Source organism: Cebus imitator, unplaced genomic scaffold (genome assembly GCF_001604975.1).
Source record: "Cebus imitator isolate Cc_AM_T3 unplaced genomic scaffold, Cebus_imitator-1.0 Scaffold53, whole genome shotgun sequence".
Taxonomy (NCBI): Eukaryota; Metazoa; Chordata; class Mammalia; order Primates; family Cebidae; genus Cebus; species Cebus imitator.
The window spans coordinates 1,745,847-1,765,027 of record NW_016107368.1 but is presented as its reverse complement, the minus strand read 5'-3'; the positions used below and the strand labels follow the sequence as shown (position 1 = coordinate 1,765,027).

Genomic DNA, 19,181 nt, shown 5'->3' with positions numbered 1-19,181 from the left:
CATTAACCTAGAATTGAAATTTTTGCTTTATGCATTTGTCTTTTAAATTATGTAGGAAAGAAAAGGAGAACTTACAAACAAAAACTGTAATACTACTGACTTTTATATTTATCTATGTAGCTACCTTTACATTGCTCTTTATTCATATGACTTCAAATTACTGTCTAGTGTTTTTTCATTTTAGCTTGGAGGATTCTCTTTAGCATTTCTTATAGCACAGGTCTAGTAGTGATGAATTCCTTTACTTTTTGTTTATCTGGGAATGTCTTAAGTTCTCCTTCATTTTTGAAGGGCAGTTTTGCTCAATGTGGAATTCTTGGTTGGCTCTTTTTTTTTTTTTTTTTTTTTTTTTTTTTTTTCTGCATCACATTCTATCCCCTCCCCAGAGCTTATTGCTGCTTATTGTGAGTGGTTATTGTTCGCTTGTTTAGTGACTTTTCTAAACTATTTTTGTAAGGTCTGTAATTCCTGGTCATGTGTGGCCACTGAAGTCTGTTCCATTTGCTTAGTAATCAGCTAGCTAGTGTTTTGACAGAGTTTCCTTAAACACTTGGAGTCAACAACAACAACAAAAAATCTCTCCCATCTTTGAAGATGGCTTTATGGCTTTATTGTCAAAGTACTCTTTGACCACTTAGTGAAGCCATTTATAATTCTGCCTTAGCCTTTGCTTACTGTTTGCTCAAAGCCTAAAGATCAGCCAGGGTGAAAGCTTAGGTCTTCTTGGGCCTTTTTTGGGCCTTTTCTGAATTTGTGTCCAGCCCTGGCCATGTGCACATCCTTCTTGATTGGTAGACACATCCCTTATTACCCCATGTATATCTTTTCCCATCCCCTTTCTGTCCAGGCTTTTCCATCAGCCTGTTCCTTGTCCCAGTTGTCCGTTGCCCCGGACTGCTGCATCAATTAAATAAGTTTGGCAAAAACCACCCAGGAAGACTCCCTGTCCCCTGGGAATGATCCAAGTCAGGCAAAGCCAAAGCAAGCCATTACTGAGGTCCTTAGGGAGCTGCCAGACAAGTTGAAACTAAAATCACAGTTGTTTAAGGTGTGTATTGCTTCCTCTGGCATTAAGAGTGCAGGTTACTATCCACATAGTCATCACTGACTTGGCGTGTGGGGAATAGTGGGCAGGCAATTTAGGATGTTATAACACTCTGTTTACTACAAAGCAGCAACTCCTTTATTCACTAAGTCTTACCCTAGATTTTATTTATTTATTTATTTATTTATTTCTAGATTCCAGAGTTTTGCAAAAGTTGAGTCTGACAATATTTACCAGCTCATTAATTGCATTAATTGCTTTTTGCAGAAACGGTGCCTTGGAGTTCCGTACTCTGCCATTTTTGGTGGTATCATCCCAAATGTAGGGATTTCTCAGAAGGTTATCATTAACCAAAAGTAAGAAAATTAGGAAGGAAGAAGTTCATTTATGGGTATAGAATATATTATTTTTATTTGGATATGAGTGTTGGGTTTGAGGTACTGATGGCACAATCTGTGGGTGTCTAGTGACACTGGGAATTGTACTGTCTGAATTCCAGAAAGGTGTTAGAGCTGCAAAGAGATCTGGGAACCTTCTGCACAGAAATTATAGAAAATGAAAGTGTATGATTTCCTTGGAATAGAGAAGAAGGTCAAGTATGGCATCTTGCAAAACACTTTCAACTAAGGATTTATTCATTTATTCATTCAGCAAACATTCCTTTGTTCCTATTACTGATGCATGTACTACTAAGCATTGGAGATAGAAAGGAATTAAGATCTAGTTTTCTGCCTTCAGGAAGTTCATTTGTACTTATATTAAGGAAGATAAGTAAAGAAGCACAATGCAATGTCATAATAACAAGGTTAGAGGAGGCAAACAAGAATATGTAAACAGGTCAGAAAAGAAAATAATAAATTTAGGGAAGTCAAAGAAGGAGAAAACATAATGGAGAGAGTGGGTTGTAACCTTGGTTGCTGCATAGAGAGTTTGAAAAGGCTGAGGACTCTGAAAGTTACTGATTTGGCCATAAGGATAGATAGATGACATAAGAATGATTTTGGTTTTAATTGAGTAGTTTTGATAGAGTGTTGCAGACAAAGGATCAGATTATAAGGAGTTAGGAGTGCGAGTGGTGAAAAAGTTGAGGGAAAAGAGAAAGACAACTATTAAAAGAGTGGCGTAGTTTATTCTGTGGGAAAATTGGACCAATTAGAGAAAAAATAAATTACCAAAATGTTACAGTTTAAAAGTTGGAGCAGAGTTACAGTAACTTCATTTTGGAGTAGAAAAGATTGGAGTGTGTTTTTAGACAATTGAAGGGGCTGAATAGGAAGGAAAACACGGATGTTGAGTCCCAAAAGAGTCACGAAAGATAGTATTAAGATCTTAGAAGAATCAGATCTTAGAAGATTTGGAGACTTGAGTGAAGAAAGAGAGTGAGGATAATGAGAGTTTTGAGACAAAAGGAATTTGAGAAGTTTTACCTAGGGAAGCCTCAGTTTTCTAGGTAAAGTAAAACATAAAATCACACACTAAGACATGGGCAGCAGTGAAAATGCCTGACAGAAGTTGATATAGCATACATTTGTGTTGATAGTACCATTTGGTGATTTTGTCATTTCAACACATAGTATTAAGCATTTACTGTGTACTAAGCACTGTATGAGATCCTTGGGATTTTATCTGTAAACAAACAAAAATCCCTGCCTTTGTGGAGGTTACATGTGACTAGGGTAAGGGAAGAGAAACAAGTAAGTAATATTTTTAAATAAACATATGAGGTAAATAGAGCTACCTGGGTCTGGGAACCAAGAAAGCAAATGGGAAGATTAGCCAGACATAACTGCAATTTTATATTGCATATCATATTCTAATTTAAGATATAAATAATTTTATTTCTGTACAGCTCATTGTAAAATCTAGCTTTCTTAAACTAAGACAAGAAGAGTATGAGTATGTTGGAGCCTTTGTATACTTAGATTGTGGCTATGAGAGAAATAATCTATGTTTACATTTAAGAGAAAATTCATTAATTTAGGACAACTTTATAATTGTTATATAGTTATTTCAGGGCCTTTGACGAGAAAATATAAGGTGAACTGTCGTAATAACTGAAATTAAATATTTATTTGTTTAAGAAAAATAGTATTTGTACCTCATTGCCAAAAAGATGATTTAACCACATAGAAATTTGTTATGTTTAAAAGTTTAAAAAGTCTATATGGAGTTGAAAATCGCTTTGTAATTATGAATAAATTGGTTTTTTTTTTTTGGTAATCATTGTTTTATATTCTCTTCTCATGGCACTTTTTGATTTAAACAGGCATTGGAAAAGTGAAAAGAAAACCTAGTGTGCCAGATTCTGCATCTCCTGCTGATGATAGTTTTGTTGACCCAGGGGAACGTCTCTATGACCTCAACATGCCCGCTTATGTGAAATTTAACTACATGGCTGAGAGAGAGGATGAATTATCATTGATAAAGGGGACAAAGGTGATCGTCATGGAGAAATGCAGTGATGGGTGGTGGCGTGGTAGCTACAATGGACAAGTTGGATGGTTCCCTTCAAACTATGTAACTGAAGAAAGTGACAGTCCTTTGGGTGACCATGTGGGTTCTCTGTCAGAGAAATTAGCAGCAGTCGTCAATAACCTAAATACTGGGCAAGTGTTGCATGTGGTACAGGCTCTTTACCCATTCAGCTCATCTAACGATGAAGAACTTAATTTTGAGAAAGGAGATATAATGGATGTTATTGAAAAACCCGAAAATGACCCAGAGTGGTGGAAATGCAGAAAGATCAATGGTATGGTTGGTCTAGTACCAAAAAACTATGTTACCATTATGCAGAATAATCCATTAACCTCAGGTTTGGAACCATCACCTCCACAGTGTGATTACATTAGGCCTTCACTCACTGGAAAGTTTGCTGGCAATCCTTGGTATTATGGCAAAGTCACCAGGCATCAAGCAGAAATGGCATTAAATGAAAGAGGACATGAAGGGGATTTCCTCATTCGTGATAGTGAATCTTCGGTAAGTTGATTTTCAGAGGCAAATACAAATAGAGTTCTGGGTATTTAAAGAAAGAGAAGTGGAGAGGTTAAGTGGCTTCCCTAAAGTTAACCAGGTAACAAGCTGGGACATAACATAAGCATAAATGTTTCAAAGTTAAAGTTAGCATTCTTTCTAGCTATATATTTTGAATAAAAGAGAGCTGTGGCAGTGATGCTACACACTGGATTATTTGGTCTTGTCTAGTTCTGTTGATTTTGCATTCCTATTTTCTGTTGCATTAAACTAAGTGGACAAAATGGAACATTGGCTTCTTCATTGAAAATAGAATAATACTATAGATTAAATTAGGAAACATTTAAAAAATTGCTATTGGATGCATTGTGTAAGAAAATAGTCACTGTAGTCCTTATGACATAGGAAATCCCTGAATTAAGAAAAATTGATACTAAGTTTCTTCATAAATTGGTTACTTGGAAGTTGGAATACACCTTTATTTTATTATTATTTTTTTTAGAGTGCAATGGTGCAATCTTGACTCACTACAACCTCTGCCTCCCAGGTTCAAGGATTCTCCTGTCTCAGCCTCCTGAGTAGCTGGGATTACAGGCACAGGCCACCACACCCAGCTAATGTTTATATTTTTAGTAGAGGTGGGGTCTCACCAAGTTGGTCAGGCTGGTCTCAAACTCCTGACCTTGTGATCCACCCACCTCAGCCTCCCAAAATGCTGGTATTACAGGTGTGAGCCACTGCGCTGGGCAGGAATACACTTCTATAATAACCTCAAAAACTATTTTAACACTGTGTTTGAAATGCATTTGTGTTGAGTCCCCAAAAGAGTGATTATATTGCAATACTAGTAAACAATAAAACTATAAAATAAAAGTTGAAAAATAATATGGTTTTGTGGTCTTTTTTAGATATTGTGTAGGCTATTAGAATTTGATGACACTCATTTTCCTTAAAAATGGCCTTTTTCCTTGATAAAAGATAACACTACTTTTCCACGTATTAAATCATTAATCTTGGCTTTGTGTGAGTATATTTGTACAAAAGTGAATGTGTAATTGCACAAAATATTGAAAGAAAGAAAATGTGTGGAGTTGGGGTATGGTGGGGAGAGAGATTAATTCAACTTCTTGATGTGAATTTCAGGAAAATGGGGCCTATACCTAATCCCTCAGAAAAGCAGTTGGTTGGTAGTAAGGAAGAGTGATGACATCCATTTTGTTAGATGTTTGATCTGGCTCACTGTTTGAAACTTTGGGAGTAATTGTAGAAAAAGAGGCTTTGGGGATTGATAAAGACTATAACAAAAAACAAATACCGAATTAAAAAGAAAATAGCTTGAATGCAGAATTGTGTGTATTGGCTTGTGGGTAATTCAGCATAGATATTAGACAAAATACAATATATACCATTATTTGTAGCAGTATACTTTTTAAGGTTAGAGGTCTCAAGTAGGCATATTTTGCTTAGCCTTCACATGTTTTTTAAACATTTAAATTCACTGCTAATATTTAAATGTTAGGATATTTATTATAAAAATTCAGGCTTTAGACTTATTTATTATAAAAATTTAGACTTCAGACCATTTAAAATGGGAAGAACTACCGACATTGAGATCCTGTTCCTTCAAGGCAACAATCACAGCTGAGAAGTCACTAATTCCTTTAGATTGGGGGAAAAAAAAAGAATACATTATTCTTTCGGCTCTTCTTGTAGGCATTTGAGTTTGTGGCCTCTCCTTAAAGTTTAGATTCATTCTCATTTGTGTGTTCCTCATTGTTGAGAAATCAACCTATTATCCTGAAGACAGATACTGTTAGCTACACATTGAAAAGGGGTTGGGTGGATATCTTAGAGTTTCTCATGTGTTTCTCCAGTAGTCTGGAGAGAAGATAGCTCTTGTTCTTCAAATATTTAACTAAAGGAGGATTTCCTGTGAGTGTCTGCTGGTAGAGCCGTGAGTGTTAAGAGACTTTTGATTATGCAGGTTTGAATCCTGGCTCTGTTGTTAACTAGATGGATGACATTGGCCAAGTTATTAATAGCTTCTCTGAGACTCAGTTTTCTCATCTGTAAAAAGAGTTTGTTTTGAGGAGTGAAGGAGATAATCTATAAATAATTTATCGTGGTGCCTAGAACTTAGTAAGTGCTTAAGTTTTAGCTTTTAGTTTAATATAAAAATACTGATAGATGGCTTTCAGATGTTTACTATATGTATTTTTTTTCTCTTTTAGCCAAATGATTTCTCAGTATCACTAAAAGCTCAAGGGAAAAACAAGCATTTTAAAGTCCAACTAAAAGAAACTGTCTACTGCATTGGGCAGCGCAAATTCAGCACCATGGAAGAACTTGTAGAACATTACAAAAAGGCACCAATTTTTACAAGTGAACAAGGAGAAAAATTATATCTTGTCAAGCATTTATCATGATACTGCTGACCAGAAGTGACTGCTGTATAGCTGTAATTTAACGTGTAATTGAACACTGAGAAAATGTTGGGTCCAGTTGTGCTTGATTGGAAATTGCTGTTTCTAACTCTATATGAGAATGACTATAATAATATTTTTATTATAACTCAGCCCATACATATATACTTTGTATGCAGTGCATCTGCATAAAATAATTCCTTATCCTTGGTCTTCTGTTTTATTGTTTTCTTCTTTGCTGTTTTTGCTTTGCTTCTAATATTACTGTTTTGTATTTTGAAAAAAAAAAAAATCAAATAATGCAGATCAGAATCTTTATATGGAAGAAATCCTTTATTGCCTTTCCTTTATTTCCTTGTAAAGGAACCCTGTTAGTTCTGTTATGATCTCTCTTTATATAAAATTATTATATCTATATATGACATATGCTAAAATAAATTTCTTGGAGAGTGTTAATCTTTTCTGTGACTAAATAGCAATAATAAATGGAAAATTAGAAATTATTTCCAGGTATTATATTTGTCACAGGTAATTGTAACCAAGTATATTGTGTCTGCCATGATTTTTAAAAATTCATTCATTGTCTTCAGTCATACAGCAAGACACATGAGACATAGGTTAGAAAACATGTTGTACAATTTTAATTTACAACTGTTGGAAACAAAGATCACTAAATTCTTCATTTTTTTTTTTCCAGTGCTTCTCCCTCATCTGGTTATTCGAGAAAACAAAACAGTCTCTGAGATAATTTAGCTTTTCTTTCTTTCTTTTCTTCTTTTCTTTTCTTTTTTTGAGACAGGTTCTTGCTCTGTTGCCAGGCTGGAGTGCAGTGGCGCCATCTTTGCTCACTGAATCCTGGGTTCAAGCGATTCTCCTGCCTCAGCTTCCTGAGTAGCTGGGATTACTGGTGTGTGCCACCACACCCAGCTAATTTTTGTATTTTTGGTAGAGATGAGGTTTCACTATGTTGGCCAGGATGCTCTTGATATCCTGACCTCATGATTTGCCCCTCAGCCCCCCAAAGTTGTTGGGATTACAGGCTGAGCCACCATGCCCAACCTAGCTTTTCAAACTGTAAATAGGTGCTCTAGTGTTATTTTTTTTTCTTTATCCCTCTTGTATTATTTTAGCAAAGCATCTTATATTAGGACATGTTATATTTATGCCAATGTGAAATAAGTTACGGCCAAGTTTTGCAAAAATAGGAAGCAGTGAGATACGTGGTTTTTTTCTCCTCACTAAATATCAGTAATTGTCAGGAATAGTATTACCTATTTTCATTTCCTCTTCAGCTTTGAGTTTTGTTGATCTGGACACTAAAACTGATGTATACCTGAGGAAAAAATAAAATGTGCTCATGATTAGGGAAAATCACGTTATTTTTAATTTTTTTTTTTTTTTAACAAGTAGGAATTTGGGTGTATGGATGAGAGGCTAATCTACTTCTGTAACAGGCCATAGAAGAAAACCAGTTGCATTTTATGGTAATAATTTGTACTCCCATTATTCTGGAGACTTAAGTTTAAGCAAAGTAGCCATCAGTATTTTAATTGAAAAATACTAAAGCCACATAACTGAGGAGGATGTCATATTACTTTCAACAAATTCCTTAATGCTGCCTAAGCATATGGATGTTTTAATTATTTGCTGGTTATAAACAGATATCTAATACACCAGAATAACTGATGGTAAAACTGTGTAACTTGTAAATTTTTTTCATCAGTGTTAAATATTATTTAAATCTTAAAATCATTTAAAGACTTAACGTTGCCACTGGGTGGCAGCCATGGCTTCTTTCATGGCAACAGAAGTGAACAAATATAATTAAGACAAATTTGCATCTCTATTCCATCTGCTTTTAAAACGTTTTAGTCCATATTCCATTATTTTTCTAGATCAGTAATCCTTTGTTTATTAAGGGTAATTATTAGTAGGCAAGTTTTTCATGGAAATGAAAATCATGTATGCTTATCTTCTCTTTGCTGTAAAATCAAATGCATATAAATTGAGGAAAACTGTTTAAATGGCTGTAGGATGACTAGGTAGTAAACATCATCTTAATTTTTAACATATATTTGATGATGCTTTCCTTTTATTTGCTGTTATGTTTCTGGGTTTTTCCCAGTCTTATGAAAAAAATATATGTTTGTAAAAAGAGAACAATTAATGCTTTGCATCACAGACATGAACTATTTGTAGTAAACTCCACTGAGCTGATATTAATAGAGCAGACTTTTGAGAAAGTAGAAATGTAGTAGCACTGGAAACAATGCATATTTCTGTTCCATAATTAGGTTTATTGTTGCTGTAGAGCTCCCAGATAACCCATGTGTACCAGTAATATCTATTAGTGTGCTCTTATTATGGTATAAAAACTATAAAAACCTCACTGGGAGCTTATTTTCTACTTAAACATTTTACCAGTTTTTAAAAAGTCTTAAACCAATGCTTACACCAGTGACTGTTTTTATAATGCTTGAAGTAATTTTAAGAACTGAAACAAGCATAGAAAACATCTGAATAGGTAGATAGTAATAATAATACTTGTATTAGAAACCAAGCTTCCTGATTCCCAGCCTGGTGTCTATATCATGACACACTACCCTATGTATGCTTGGTTTTAGACTAGGAGGAGGGTCCGAGGAAGAGCAATATTACAGAAGTTTTCTTCCACATGAGGAGTATGCTTAATTGCAAATTTAAATACATGTAACAGATGTAACCCTGCCTAACCCACTTCTACAAATAACTTCTCCAAAATCTTGGAAGAGGTTTTTTAGAACATTATATAAGCTTTATAACAAAAACCGTTGCCATCGTGTCCCTTATTTAGTCATAAATCCTTAGGATTTAGCTGAATATATACTCACACATGTATATTACAAATATATCACTATACAGTTAACACATGCACCTTGCACTATTAGAGACAAATAATATTGCTAAACAAAATAGGAAGGCTTAATGCCATCTATTGCCATTGCTAGAATAATTAAAAGGCCTAGCAGATGAGCAACTTGGGTAGTTAGAATAAGGTCATTCTTGTAGAATATGGCCCCCTTATCTTTACCAGTGCACATGGTGAAAAATTCAAACAGTAAAATAAAGTCTCCTCCTTTGATGTAAAAATATAGAGACAAATCTCTAATACATTTTATTTGGGAAGCAAGAATTGCAATTCAGGGCATATACACAGAATGAGTAGTTTTTAATATACCCAAAGAACAGAGAAGGTTGAGAGTTTTATTATAAAGAGAAATGTTACATCCATTTTGAAAGAAAATTCATTGGCTCTAGAGAAGTTTTTGGGAATTGGCAAGCTCTGATTGATGTGTGACAGTGGTAGGTAAAACCAGTCTTAGAGCCACAGCAGCTACTAGGTAAAACTGGTTTTAGGGCTTACAGCAGGCTCTTTCAGTAGCCAGACTTGTGGAAAACTGAGTTCTTGGAGCTGCTGCTATGTCCTCTGAGTGCTTTTTCCCCCAGCCCATTAACTCTGATTTGGTTGGGTGTGACAAGAACCCTTATCCCCCTAGTTGAGATCTCCAGATGCAGTTTACTCTCCTATTTTTCCTGAAACACGGAAAGTTTTGTGTTTGGAATCTGAAAATCATCATTTTTTCAGAAATATTCAATTACATTGTCCAATAAATTAAGAGTGTGGCATTACAGTACTAAGTTTTCCATTTTAATACTTTGCTAGAAGATCTTAAGGCGTCCTTTATAATCTTGCATTTATATAGATCTTTTAACTTTCCAAATGGCTTCACAATCAAGGTCACTTTTTTCTTAAAGGACATTTGGTGTAGGATAGATGCTATCTTAATTTTATGTTTCGAACAGCACCCTTTTTTAAAAGAATGCCAAATTACTGTTTCTGAAGAGACACATTATTAGAAGCATTGGCTTGCTACTCAATTCTGATAGGCTGGTTCTGTTAGTGTTTAGCAAGTTTTTGTGACTCAATTCTCTGCTATCTTTTAAACACTTGACAGACCAGCTTGATACGTATTCCCCACACCCTAATTTCTTGCTGTTACATGATCTAAACCAAATAATTCAGGAACTGAAATGTTTATTTCTAGTTTACTAATGAGGTGCACCTTTTATCTGAAAGTATGCAACAATTTGCTGAGACTTGTTTAATGAGTAGAACCTAAGTTGGACTTGTTGGGGTTTTGAACAGGAGGAGTTTCAGCTATCAGCCACCATGTTCACAGAGGGAAATGTTTTAAATTAGTGTCTTTGAGTGTTTTCTGATGGGTTAAATTAGATTTCTGAGGTAGTTGCTTTGAATAAATTTCTGTGCTTAGATAATTTATATCTTAGACTATGAAGAAACTTTTCAGATAAATAGTCTTCATGAAATTATTGAGCCTAAAAGGTGAATTCCAGAATGGGACTGTTGTGTTGTCTATTTTAGGCTAAACAGGAATGGTTATTAAATTGATATTTTTTGAGTACTTATGAAGGAAAATTAGTAATCCTTGAATAAGGATGGTTTCTCTTGGAGAAGTAATGTAAAACTTGATGTTCTATAGACTTAATAGACAAGGGGATGTTACAGAGAACAAATTCATCAGGGCATATGACAATGTCGAGGAAATTTTTTTGAACTGTTACATCTCTGTATATGATTGTATGTTTAAATAGTTTTTGGAGATACTCATAATCAGTTTATCCAACTCGCCTCACGTATTTTGTTGCTGAGCTGAGACTATTTTAGTAATGGAAAAGAAAATGGAGAAAGTTTTCATAAATTTCATAAAATTTATATTTTAGTGATGTAATACCTAATGGAGAAGAGCTCTGAATTAAAATTTTAAAATAGAGCAAGTTGAGGGTTGAAGAGTAAGGGTGAGGGTGTTAATTAATATAGGACAATAAAAAGAGGCCTCTAATAAAATTGACCTTTAAGCATACTGTGTGCTCCACTTAATAGAATCACTGATGACTAGGAGCAACCAGTGACTGAGTAAAATACAGCAACCAAAATCATTTGAAAATTATGTAGAGCGTCACTATTATAGAGCTTTGTTTCTGGTTTTCAGATTGTAAATTTGCCTAAAATAGTATTTGTTTTATTGAAATGTGGAACATTTAATTACAGAAGGCTATTCTGAATAAACCCTGATTCTCCATTTTAAAGGAGTTTTTTGGGGGGATGTCAGATAGAAAAAAATAATTAGAGAAAGAGGATAGTTTGGCCAACTTAAGAGTTCTAATTAATCACACCCTAAAGGAAACCCTGGATGTTAAATTTCTGATGACCAGACAATAAACATTTGGGGGAGGAAATTGAAAAACTGAAGTGTTTAGAAGGGAAAAAGGAATGCAGGAGCCCTGAAAATTAGAGTCTAAAAGTGTGTAGAAATTCCACATGGAACAGACTTGGTGGAAGCATGAATTCAAAGTCTAAGACAAGAGGAATTCCGCTATTTAAATTCCCTGTGTTACTTCTAGAAAGAAAAAATTGAGACAGTTTCAACTAAATGTCACAAGTGCTAAAACACAGAACAAAGCTATTTAAGAATCAATGCACACTAGTCTGTGTTAAGTAGGGGAAAGGAAGGTTACTGGAATGTGGTAGTTGACCACATAGTTCATTCCAGAACACAGGGCCTATCTTGGACTTGCACAACCCTAAGAGTGAGTGCCTCAGAGTTTGCACCCTAGGTGCTTCCCTTAATTTTAGTCCTGGCCCTGCAGGACACAGAGAGCTTAGGGGTCTTTTCTTTGGCCACAAAACTTCCCATCCCTCCCCATTGCCTCTACCTTTTCATAAAAACCTTTTCTCTGCTTGCTTTTCTTTCCATAATTAAATATCAGAGATTTAAGTGTCAGTGTAATAGAGGAAAAAGAATCCTATTTCTGAACTGTACCTGCTTATAGGAAATAGGTCTATTCTTCCAGCGGTTTTTCTTCTGACATGGATGATCCTCCAACTCTGTGGAAGGCACCACAGATTAACCTGAGAAGTGCAGGAAACAGAATAGAGAATAGTTTGGTTTTGGCATGTTGCACAGACAAGACATTATAACTTCTCTTTCTATAGAAGAGCACCTCAAAGCCAGAAGAGAAAGGGAAAATTAGGGTCAGGGATTGTCCGGGAATGTTAGCGGCTAGCGGGTGAGGTATAGCCCTCCAGAAGTCCTCACCCAATGATACAGCCCAGGCAGAGGTGGGTGGTCTGAGTTACTGGGTCATGACCCAGGCTTGAAAAGGATTATTGTTCAAAAACTATGACAGGCAAATGGCATTATCTCTCAGCACCCCTTGAGGTGAGGTGTGCTGAACCCAGGGCAGACTCTATGCAATGGCTTATGAAGGATTGGCAGGCAGTACTGTCTTACCAGAGCATGGCAGTGCTGGACAGGAGTATCTTGACAGGGACCCATGAGCAGGTGGGGCTAACTATCCATCTTAACACTTCAAAGTTTGGTGAACAACTTTTCTTCCCCAACAGCATAGCTAAATGAGTCTTATTCTTTTTTCCATTTTCTCCTTGTACTTTCCTTTTCATCCTCTAATTCAGCCTATATGCCCCTCTACCTTTTCATCCTTGCTCATATTAGAAGGAATGCTGAATGGTGTGCATCTCTCTCCCCTACCCGCATCTAACTGGTACATCCTTGGAACCCCATATTGAGGTCTGCCTATTCCCTAAAGCCTTTGCTAATCTGTTGGATCACTTCTCTGTGTCTTTCAGACACTTTGAAGCATGCTTTTGATGTTGACTGGGAAGCACTTAAGGTGAGTGAACAAAGCTTGGAGTTTCACAGGCCTCAGTTGGAATTCCTGTTCCATCCCTGACTAGCTCTGCGATCTACAGTAAGTTCTATTTCCCTGAGCCCTATGTCCTCACTTGAAGAGTGAAGAATCAAATCATATCTTACCTTGCAAGTCTGTTGTATTATATATGGACATGTATATAGAGTGTAGAAACCCTTTAGGACGATTCCTGGCAGACAGTAGATATCCAGCAACCATTGGCTTATATTGTTAACTTTTGACATGCTGAAACTGTGAGCAGAAGTGAACTTAGAGGAGAGGAATCAGGAAGCCAAGATGAAGAACAAAGGTAAGATTGGGGACAGACATTGAGATCATGAAGCATTCTTAAGAGGAGCAGTGAGAGACTGTACAAGCTGCTAGTGACCAGAAGTCAAAGCACAGATGTGGCCACTGACTTAACAGTGCTGGGATCAAGGAAAATATGCACCAACTTTTCTTGACCATGATGTGGTGAAAAGATACATAGCAAATGTTTATTGTATGCTTTTCACAACAGCCCTAAGTTGGGTACTATTATAATGGTTCCAATTTTCAGGTGAGAACCATAAGGCAGGTAGTTTAAATGACTTGCCTAAAGAAACACAACCAAAAAGTTGACACCAATCAACCTGAGACAAAGATTATTTACCTATTAGAGACTCCCCTGCCCATATAAGCATCAAAGTTCAAATGTCTCAAGCTGAACATATGCAGCCTTTTTCTACAGCACTCCCAATCCTGCCTGTCCTGACCACACTCCACCCACTTTATTATTTCACTTGAGGTGCTGCCATCCACCCAGTTACCCAAACTCAGAACCTGAAAGTCATGTTTGGCTCCTCCTCCCCAGCCCTCCTAATCCACTCAATATTCAGGGGCTGTCAGTTCTACCTTCTTTATCTTTTGAATTTGGTCATTTCTCTCTACAGACATGAGAAACCTAGTGGAGGCCAACAACGGCTCTCACCTAGATCACTTCTGAAGCTCCCTCGTGGCCCTCCTGCCTTCAGTCTTCCCCCCATCCCCGTGGTGTTTTCTCCACCCTAGTCACAAACTTTTTAAAGCTCAAATGCAGGGAATGACATGACCATATTTGAGCTTTGAACCCTTCCTTTGACCTTCATTGCTCTCAGGAGAAAGTCCAAGCTCCTCAACAAGGCATTCAAAACTCTGTAGAATCCTGTTTCTGTCTGCTATTGAGCCCCAATTCTCGCCATTTCAATCTTGTTCTCCTGTTGCACCAAACTTCTCGTTGTGTCTTAAAAACAACACTCCTGACTGATTTTTTTTTTTTTTTTTTTTTCAGTTTAATACCTAGTCCTGGAGTCACCTCCTCCAGGAAGCTTTCTGTGATCCTACAGGCTGGGTTAGATGTTTCTTAGTGATCCTCTATTCCCTTATGAATATTGCTGTCACTTCATTTTAAAAATTAATTTATGATTATTCTCATGTTCATCTTCTCCACTAGTTGGGAAGTTCTTGTTGAGAGAATGGACTTGAATTCCCAAGAACTAGCACATAGTAAGCCTTCAGTGAATGTTTCTTGAATGAATAAATAAATGACCAACTTTCCTAACGTTACATTATAAGTTCTGAAACGAACCAAAATACATTTTACTCTAGAACCCATGTTTATACCACTATTGTATTTGCACATTAGGGTGGTTAAAATCCTTCAAGGGCTAAATTTTAAGGGGCTAAATCCTATCATAAGGTTTTTCTTCCACCTCTTGAAATTAGTTTTAATTTTTCAGTAATACATTTACATGACTCAGTAATCAAACAATGCACAAAAATATTTGGTCAAAAGTATTGTTCCCATTTTTCTCTTCTATCTTCCAATTCCCACTTTCTCTGACCCAAGGTAACCAATCTTGTTCATTTCTTATATCTTCTTTCAGCTTTTCTTTTTGCAAATGCATGCACATGTGAAGCTATATATTCTTCTTCACCTCCGAACTTTTAGAAAGGTATTTAAATTTTTTTCAAATAGCTCTGCTTTTTCTGAAGTGGGTATGTATTAGAAAAAAGAGCTTGTCAGTAGCCAGCTTGAATGAATTCACAGAGAGAAACTTGGAAGAGGACAGCTAGGTATTCAATGAGGGAGGGAGATAATCCTGCCTGCACACGGACTTCTGGGGATGTGCAGGGTCCTCCAGGACAGAGCCTATGGTCCGGGTATCGCTCATAGGCAGATTCTCAAGCTCCCTAAAGTTACATTTTCTCTGGAACTCTCCTAGGCCACTCCCCCATGATGCAATATCTGGGTTTGGACAGAAAGGAGGGTGCTTCCAAGCCCGCCTTTTCTCAGCTTCCTGGGCTGGTTCCAGAACAATTCGAGCTTCACTGAGACTCAGACCTCAGCTCCAACATTTGCATTCTGAAGAAAGACGGCTGAGATGGACAGAATGCTTCATTCTGGAAATAAACAATGTTCCAGGTCAAACTGAATCTACCAAATACAGACTTTCACAATGGTTCTAGAAGAAGTCTGGACAAGTCTTTTCATGTGGTTTGTCTATGCATTGATTCCATGTTTGCACACAGGTAAGTATGAATTAGAATACATCCAATAGTTTGGGCCTTGAATATAGGTTAAGAAGGCAAAAAATATTTTCCCAGGGCCAAGGGTTGAAATATCTGTACAGAATATCTTATGTCTGTTTTATAAAAGATTTCTTATCTCCTAAACTTCTATTCCCACATCCCAAAGAAAAGGCCTGCATTCTGTTTGGAAATCTCTCTTCTTAAGGTGCACAGAACAATCTAAAAAGAAATCATCAAAATAAATGAAAGCAGAGCTCTGTGCTCTTTGTTATTTATCTGATCATCTGGTTTTAAAGAGTGCAATGTACTGTCAGACTTCTGTGTGTGTCTTGGAGATGTTAACTATAAGAACAGATTAAAACAAAGATTCTAGCAAAATACACATGAATAAAACGACAATTTGTGAGCTTAATATTGGGTACAAGACTTATAAAAATTGGATTTCTCTCCTGGTCATTGAAGAAAAGGTACTCCATAGCATTTTTAAAAATATTTGGTTTGGGACATTTTCCCTGCCAGTGAGATTACATAATTTTCTCTGCTCCACTCCTGGTTGCTTGTACCTACCTGCTTTATTGTCTTAAAATTGCAACTCTTTAGCCTTTGATGTTTGTTCATGTCAAATCACGTTTAAGAGAAATTTCTAATTTTGATACTCCAAGACACTAAGCACTTTGCAGTGTTGATGCGAGTCTGGAGTTCTCTCTCTCTCTCTCTCTCTCTCTCTTTGTGTATGTGTGTTTTACACAGAACAATTTAATTATTCTAGTTAGTTTAAATCAGGCAACAAATCAGTACTAAGATAATTTGCAAAGATATGGAACTGGCTTAAACATCAAATTTATGGTGTTCTTTTCTAGCTTAAAAACCTTCACAGCTCCCAGTTGTTCAGCACATGATGTCCAAATTCTGCTGTTTGTCTCATCACCCAGCATATTCTGGCCCCATCCTGTATTTAACCCTATTTCTCACTGCTCCTTGAAAACAAATAAGGACTACAAGCAGCTGCTGGCTTAACAGTCAGCATATTATACCTTCATTTCCTCCTCCTGGCCTTTATTTATCATTTCCCACCAGAAGCACCATCTTCAGCTTTTCCGACTACATCTTTCTGAGACCTCACTCTTCTTTGACACCAGGTACTTTAGCTTCTGGGGTTACTGCTCTTTCCAGCACTGGCCGGGAGGGCCAGGGCCTAGGCATCTTTTCTGGTGTCCCCACATCCCCTAGCATAGGCTAAATGTACTGGTTGGTTAGTTCGTTGGTTGGTAATTTAGTTGTTGGAATAAAAATGCTGCCAGAAAACATTCCTCCACTAAGCTGAAATGAGAAGATATGAGGCTGAATAAGAAGAGGAAAGCCCAACATTTTTTGACTTGACATTTTCTTCAATGACACCAGTCTTTTAAGTCTTTTCTTGAAAACTCCTGTTTTAAGCAGATCTGGAGGTGAGTGTGCACTTCTGACACTTCTAAACTTACATAGAAAACACCTCCCCCAAAACAAAAACCTCAGTGGTGAGACCATAAGGATGTCAGAGCCAGAATGACCTGTGTGTGAGTTTTGCCTCTATCACTCACTAGCTCAGGACTCAAACATCAGTTTCCCTACCTGTGAAATGATCATAATAGCCACCTTGAGGTTGTGAGAGGTTAAATAAGATGATGCAAACAAAAGCACTTGGAAGACTTCAACACTTCCTCACGCCCAAATGTTAGTTATTATTATGTTGGTTATACAGCTGGTGTTATCAGTAGATAATTGCTTTAGCTGAGGTTGCCTTTATACAGTTTTGGCCATTTCCTCTGGATTGTGTAGTTGCCTGTGATGAATTCTGCAAATTCTAAATGAACTTCTATTAGTTACTAGATCACTGGACAGATGGGTAGAGTTGTGGCTGTCTTTCATAGAAATTTGCCTTGCCCTGTCCCTCCCAAATAATAGTGTGTGATTCAGGAAGGTGATTCTGCTACCAATAGTAATAATAAGGACAATCAAAACTGCTATTTCTGAGTACACGTTGTGCCTTAGGTTAGCAAAAATGTTCTCTTGACTTCTCACATGAATCCTGCAAGGTAGGTGTTATCCCCATTTTACATATTAGGGACAGAGACTAAGAGAGGTTCAGTTATGTGTTCAAGTACATATATCTAGTAAGTGGGGGATTGGGATTTGATGATGGTTTGGTCTGCTCCGGAGCCTGTGCCCTTTATACTTCTCTGCAGAAGCTGAGGCATTGGAACAAGCCAGAAGGAGGGAGGAGGGACAAGGGAAAGGAAATAAAGAAGATGGTGCTATCTTTTCTAATGCATTTGCCTTAAAGGCTGTTGGAGGGAAAGGTGGCAAAAGAGGATCCAAATGAGGGGAGTGGACATCAGACACAGTGAGGGTCCTTCAGAGAAGAGATGCAAAGATTTTTGCCTGGGAAGGTCACCCCAGGGCTTTATGGTGGGCAGCCTTGATGCTACTTCCCTTGCACTGACTCACTCAAGGTTTTATGAAATAGGTGTTCAGCAGCAAAAAGGATCTAATTTAAAGATGAATGAAGGATTAGGAAAAGAGTTAGACCTAGGCTAATTTCCCTAAGGAAGCCAAAGCATAGTTTACTTGTTCAACTTGCATTCATTTAACACGATTTATGTACCAGGTTCTGGGATGTGTGCTGATTAGAGAGATTTTAAATGCTTGTCTTCAGGGAGCCTAAAAGTCTGCTGGGAAGTACACTAAAGTCTTTGGCATTTGGGAATTTAATAAAATTTTAATTATTCTTTAGCAACCAGAAGTGAAGTCTAGATCAGTGGTTCCCAATCTCAAATGCACTTTGGAATCACCTGGGGAACTTTTTAAAAGCTAAATTCTGGGACTTCACAGCTAGAGATTCTGAATTACTCTAGGGTGCTGCCTGGATGTTGGGACTTTTTCAAAACTCTGTGGGTGGGGCTCCTTAGAAAAGTGATTCATTCCAGGGCTGGGAAGGGAAAAAACAAGATGAGACAAGAGCATTTTGTGGTAAGTAATGAAATGCTTAAAAAAGGATGGGGGCCTAAGTTAACAGTTAACATAGTATCCTGGATTGGATCCTGGGATGGAAGAAAGACCTTAGTGGAAAAACTAGTGAAGTTTAAATAAAGTCCGGAATTTAGTAATAATGTACCAATATTGGCTTTTTAGTTTTGACAAATGTATTATGTTTACATAAGCCGTTAGCATTCAGGGAAGCTGGGGGAAAGATATATAGGAATGCAGTGTACTCTCTCTGCAATTTTTCTGTAAATCTAAAATTATTCCAAAAATTTAAAAAATCTATTTTTTTTTTTTTGAGACGGAGTTTCACTCTTGTTACCCAGGTGGAGTGCAATGGCACGATCTCGGCTCACCGCAACCTCCGCCTCCTGGGTTCAGGCAATTCTCCTGCCTCA

The 19,181-nt window shown here is 37.0% G+C and overlaps 2 protein-coding genes across 6 annotated transcripts in view; both read left to right on the top strand.

The window, feature by feature from the left end:
- NCK1 (NCK adaptor protein 1) overlaps positions 1 to 7,121 on the top strand; it is an 88,807-nt gene extending 81,686 nt beyond the window's left edge. For all 3 annotated transcript variants that reach the window (XM_017528263.2, XM_017528262.2, XM_017528261.2), the window contains 2 exons: positions 3,312 to 4,024; positions 6,250 to 7,121. In XM_017528263.2, the coding sequence (XP_017383752.1) occupies positions 3,312 to 4,024; positions 6,250 to 6,444 (908 nt within the window). In that variant the 3' untranslated portion in view covers positions 6,445 to 7,121. The remainder of the gene's footprint in view (positions 1 to 3,311; positions 4,025 to 6,249) is intronic.
- A 261-nt stretch (positions 7,122 to 7,382) lies between these two features.
- The window catches only part of IL20RB (interleukin 20 receptor subunit beta), a 46,185-nt gene continuing 34,386 nt past the window's right edge, over positions 7,383 to 19,181 (top strand). For all 3 annotated transcript variants that reach the window (XM_037738380.1, XM_037738381.1, XM_017528265.2), the window contains exon 1: positions 7,383 to 15,762. In XM_037738380.1, the coding sequence (XP_037594308.1) occupies positions 15,647 to 15,762 (116 nt within the window). In that variant the 5' untranslated portion in view covers positions 7,383 to 15,646. The remainder of the gene's footprint in view (positions 15,763 to 19,181) is intronic.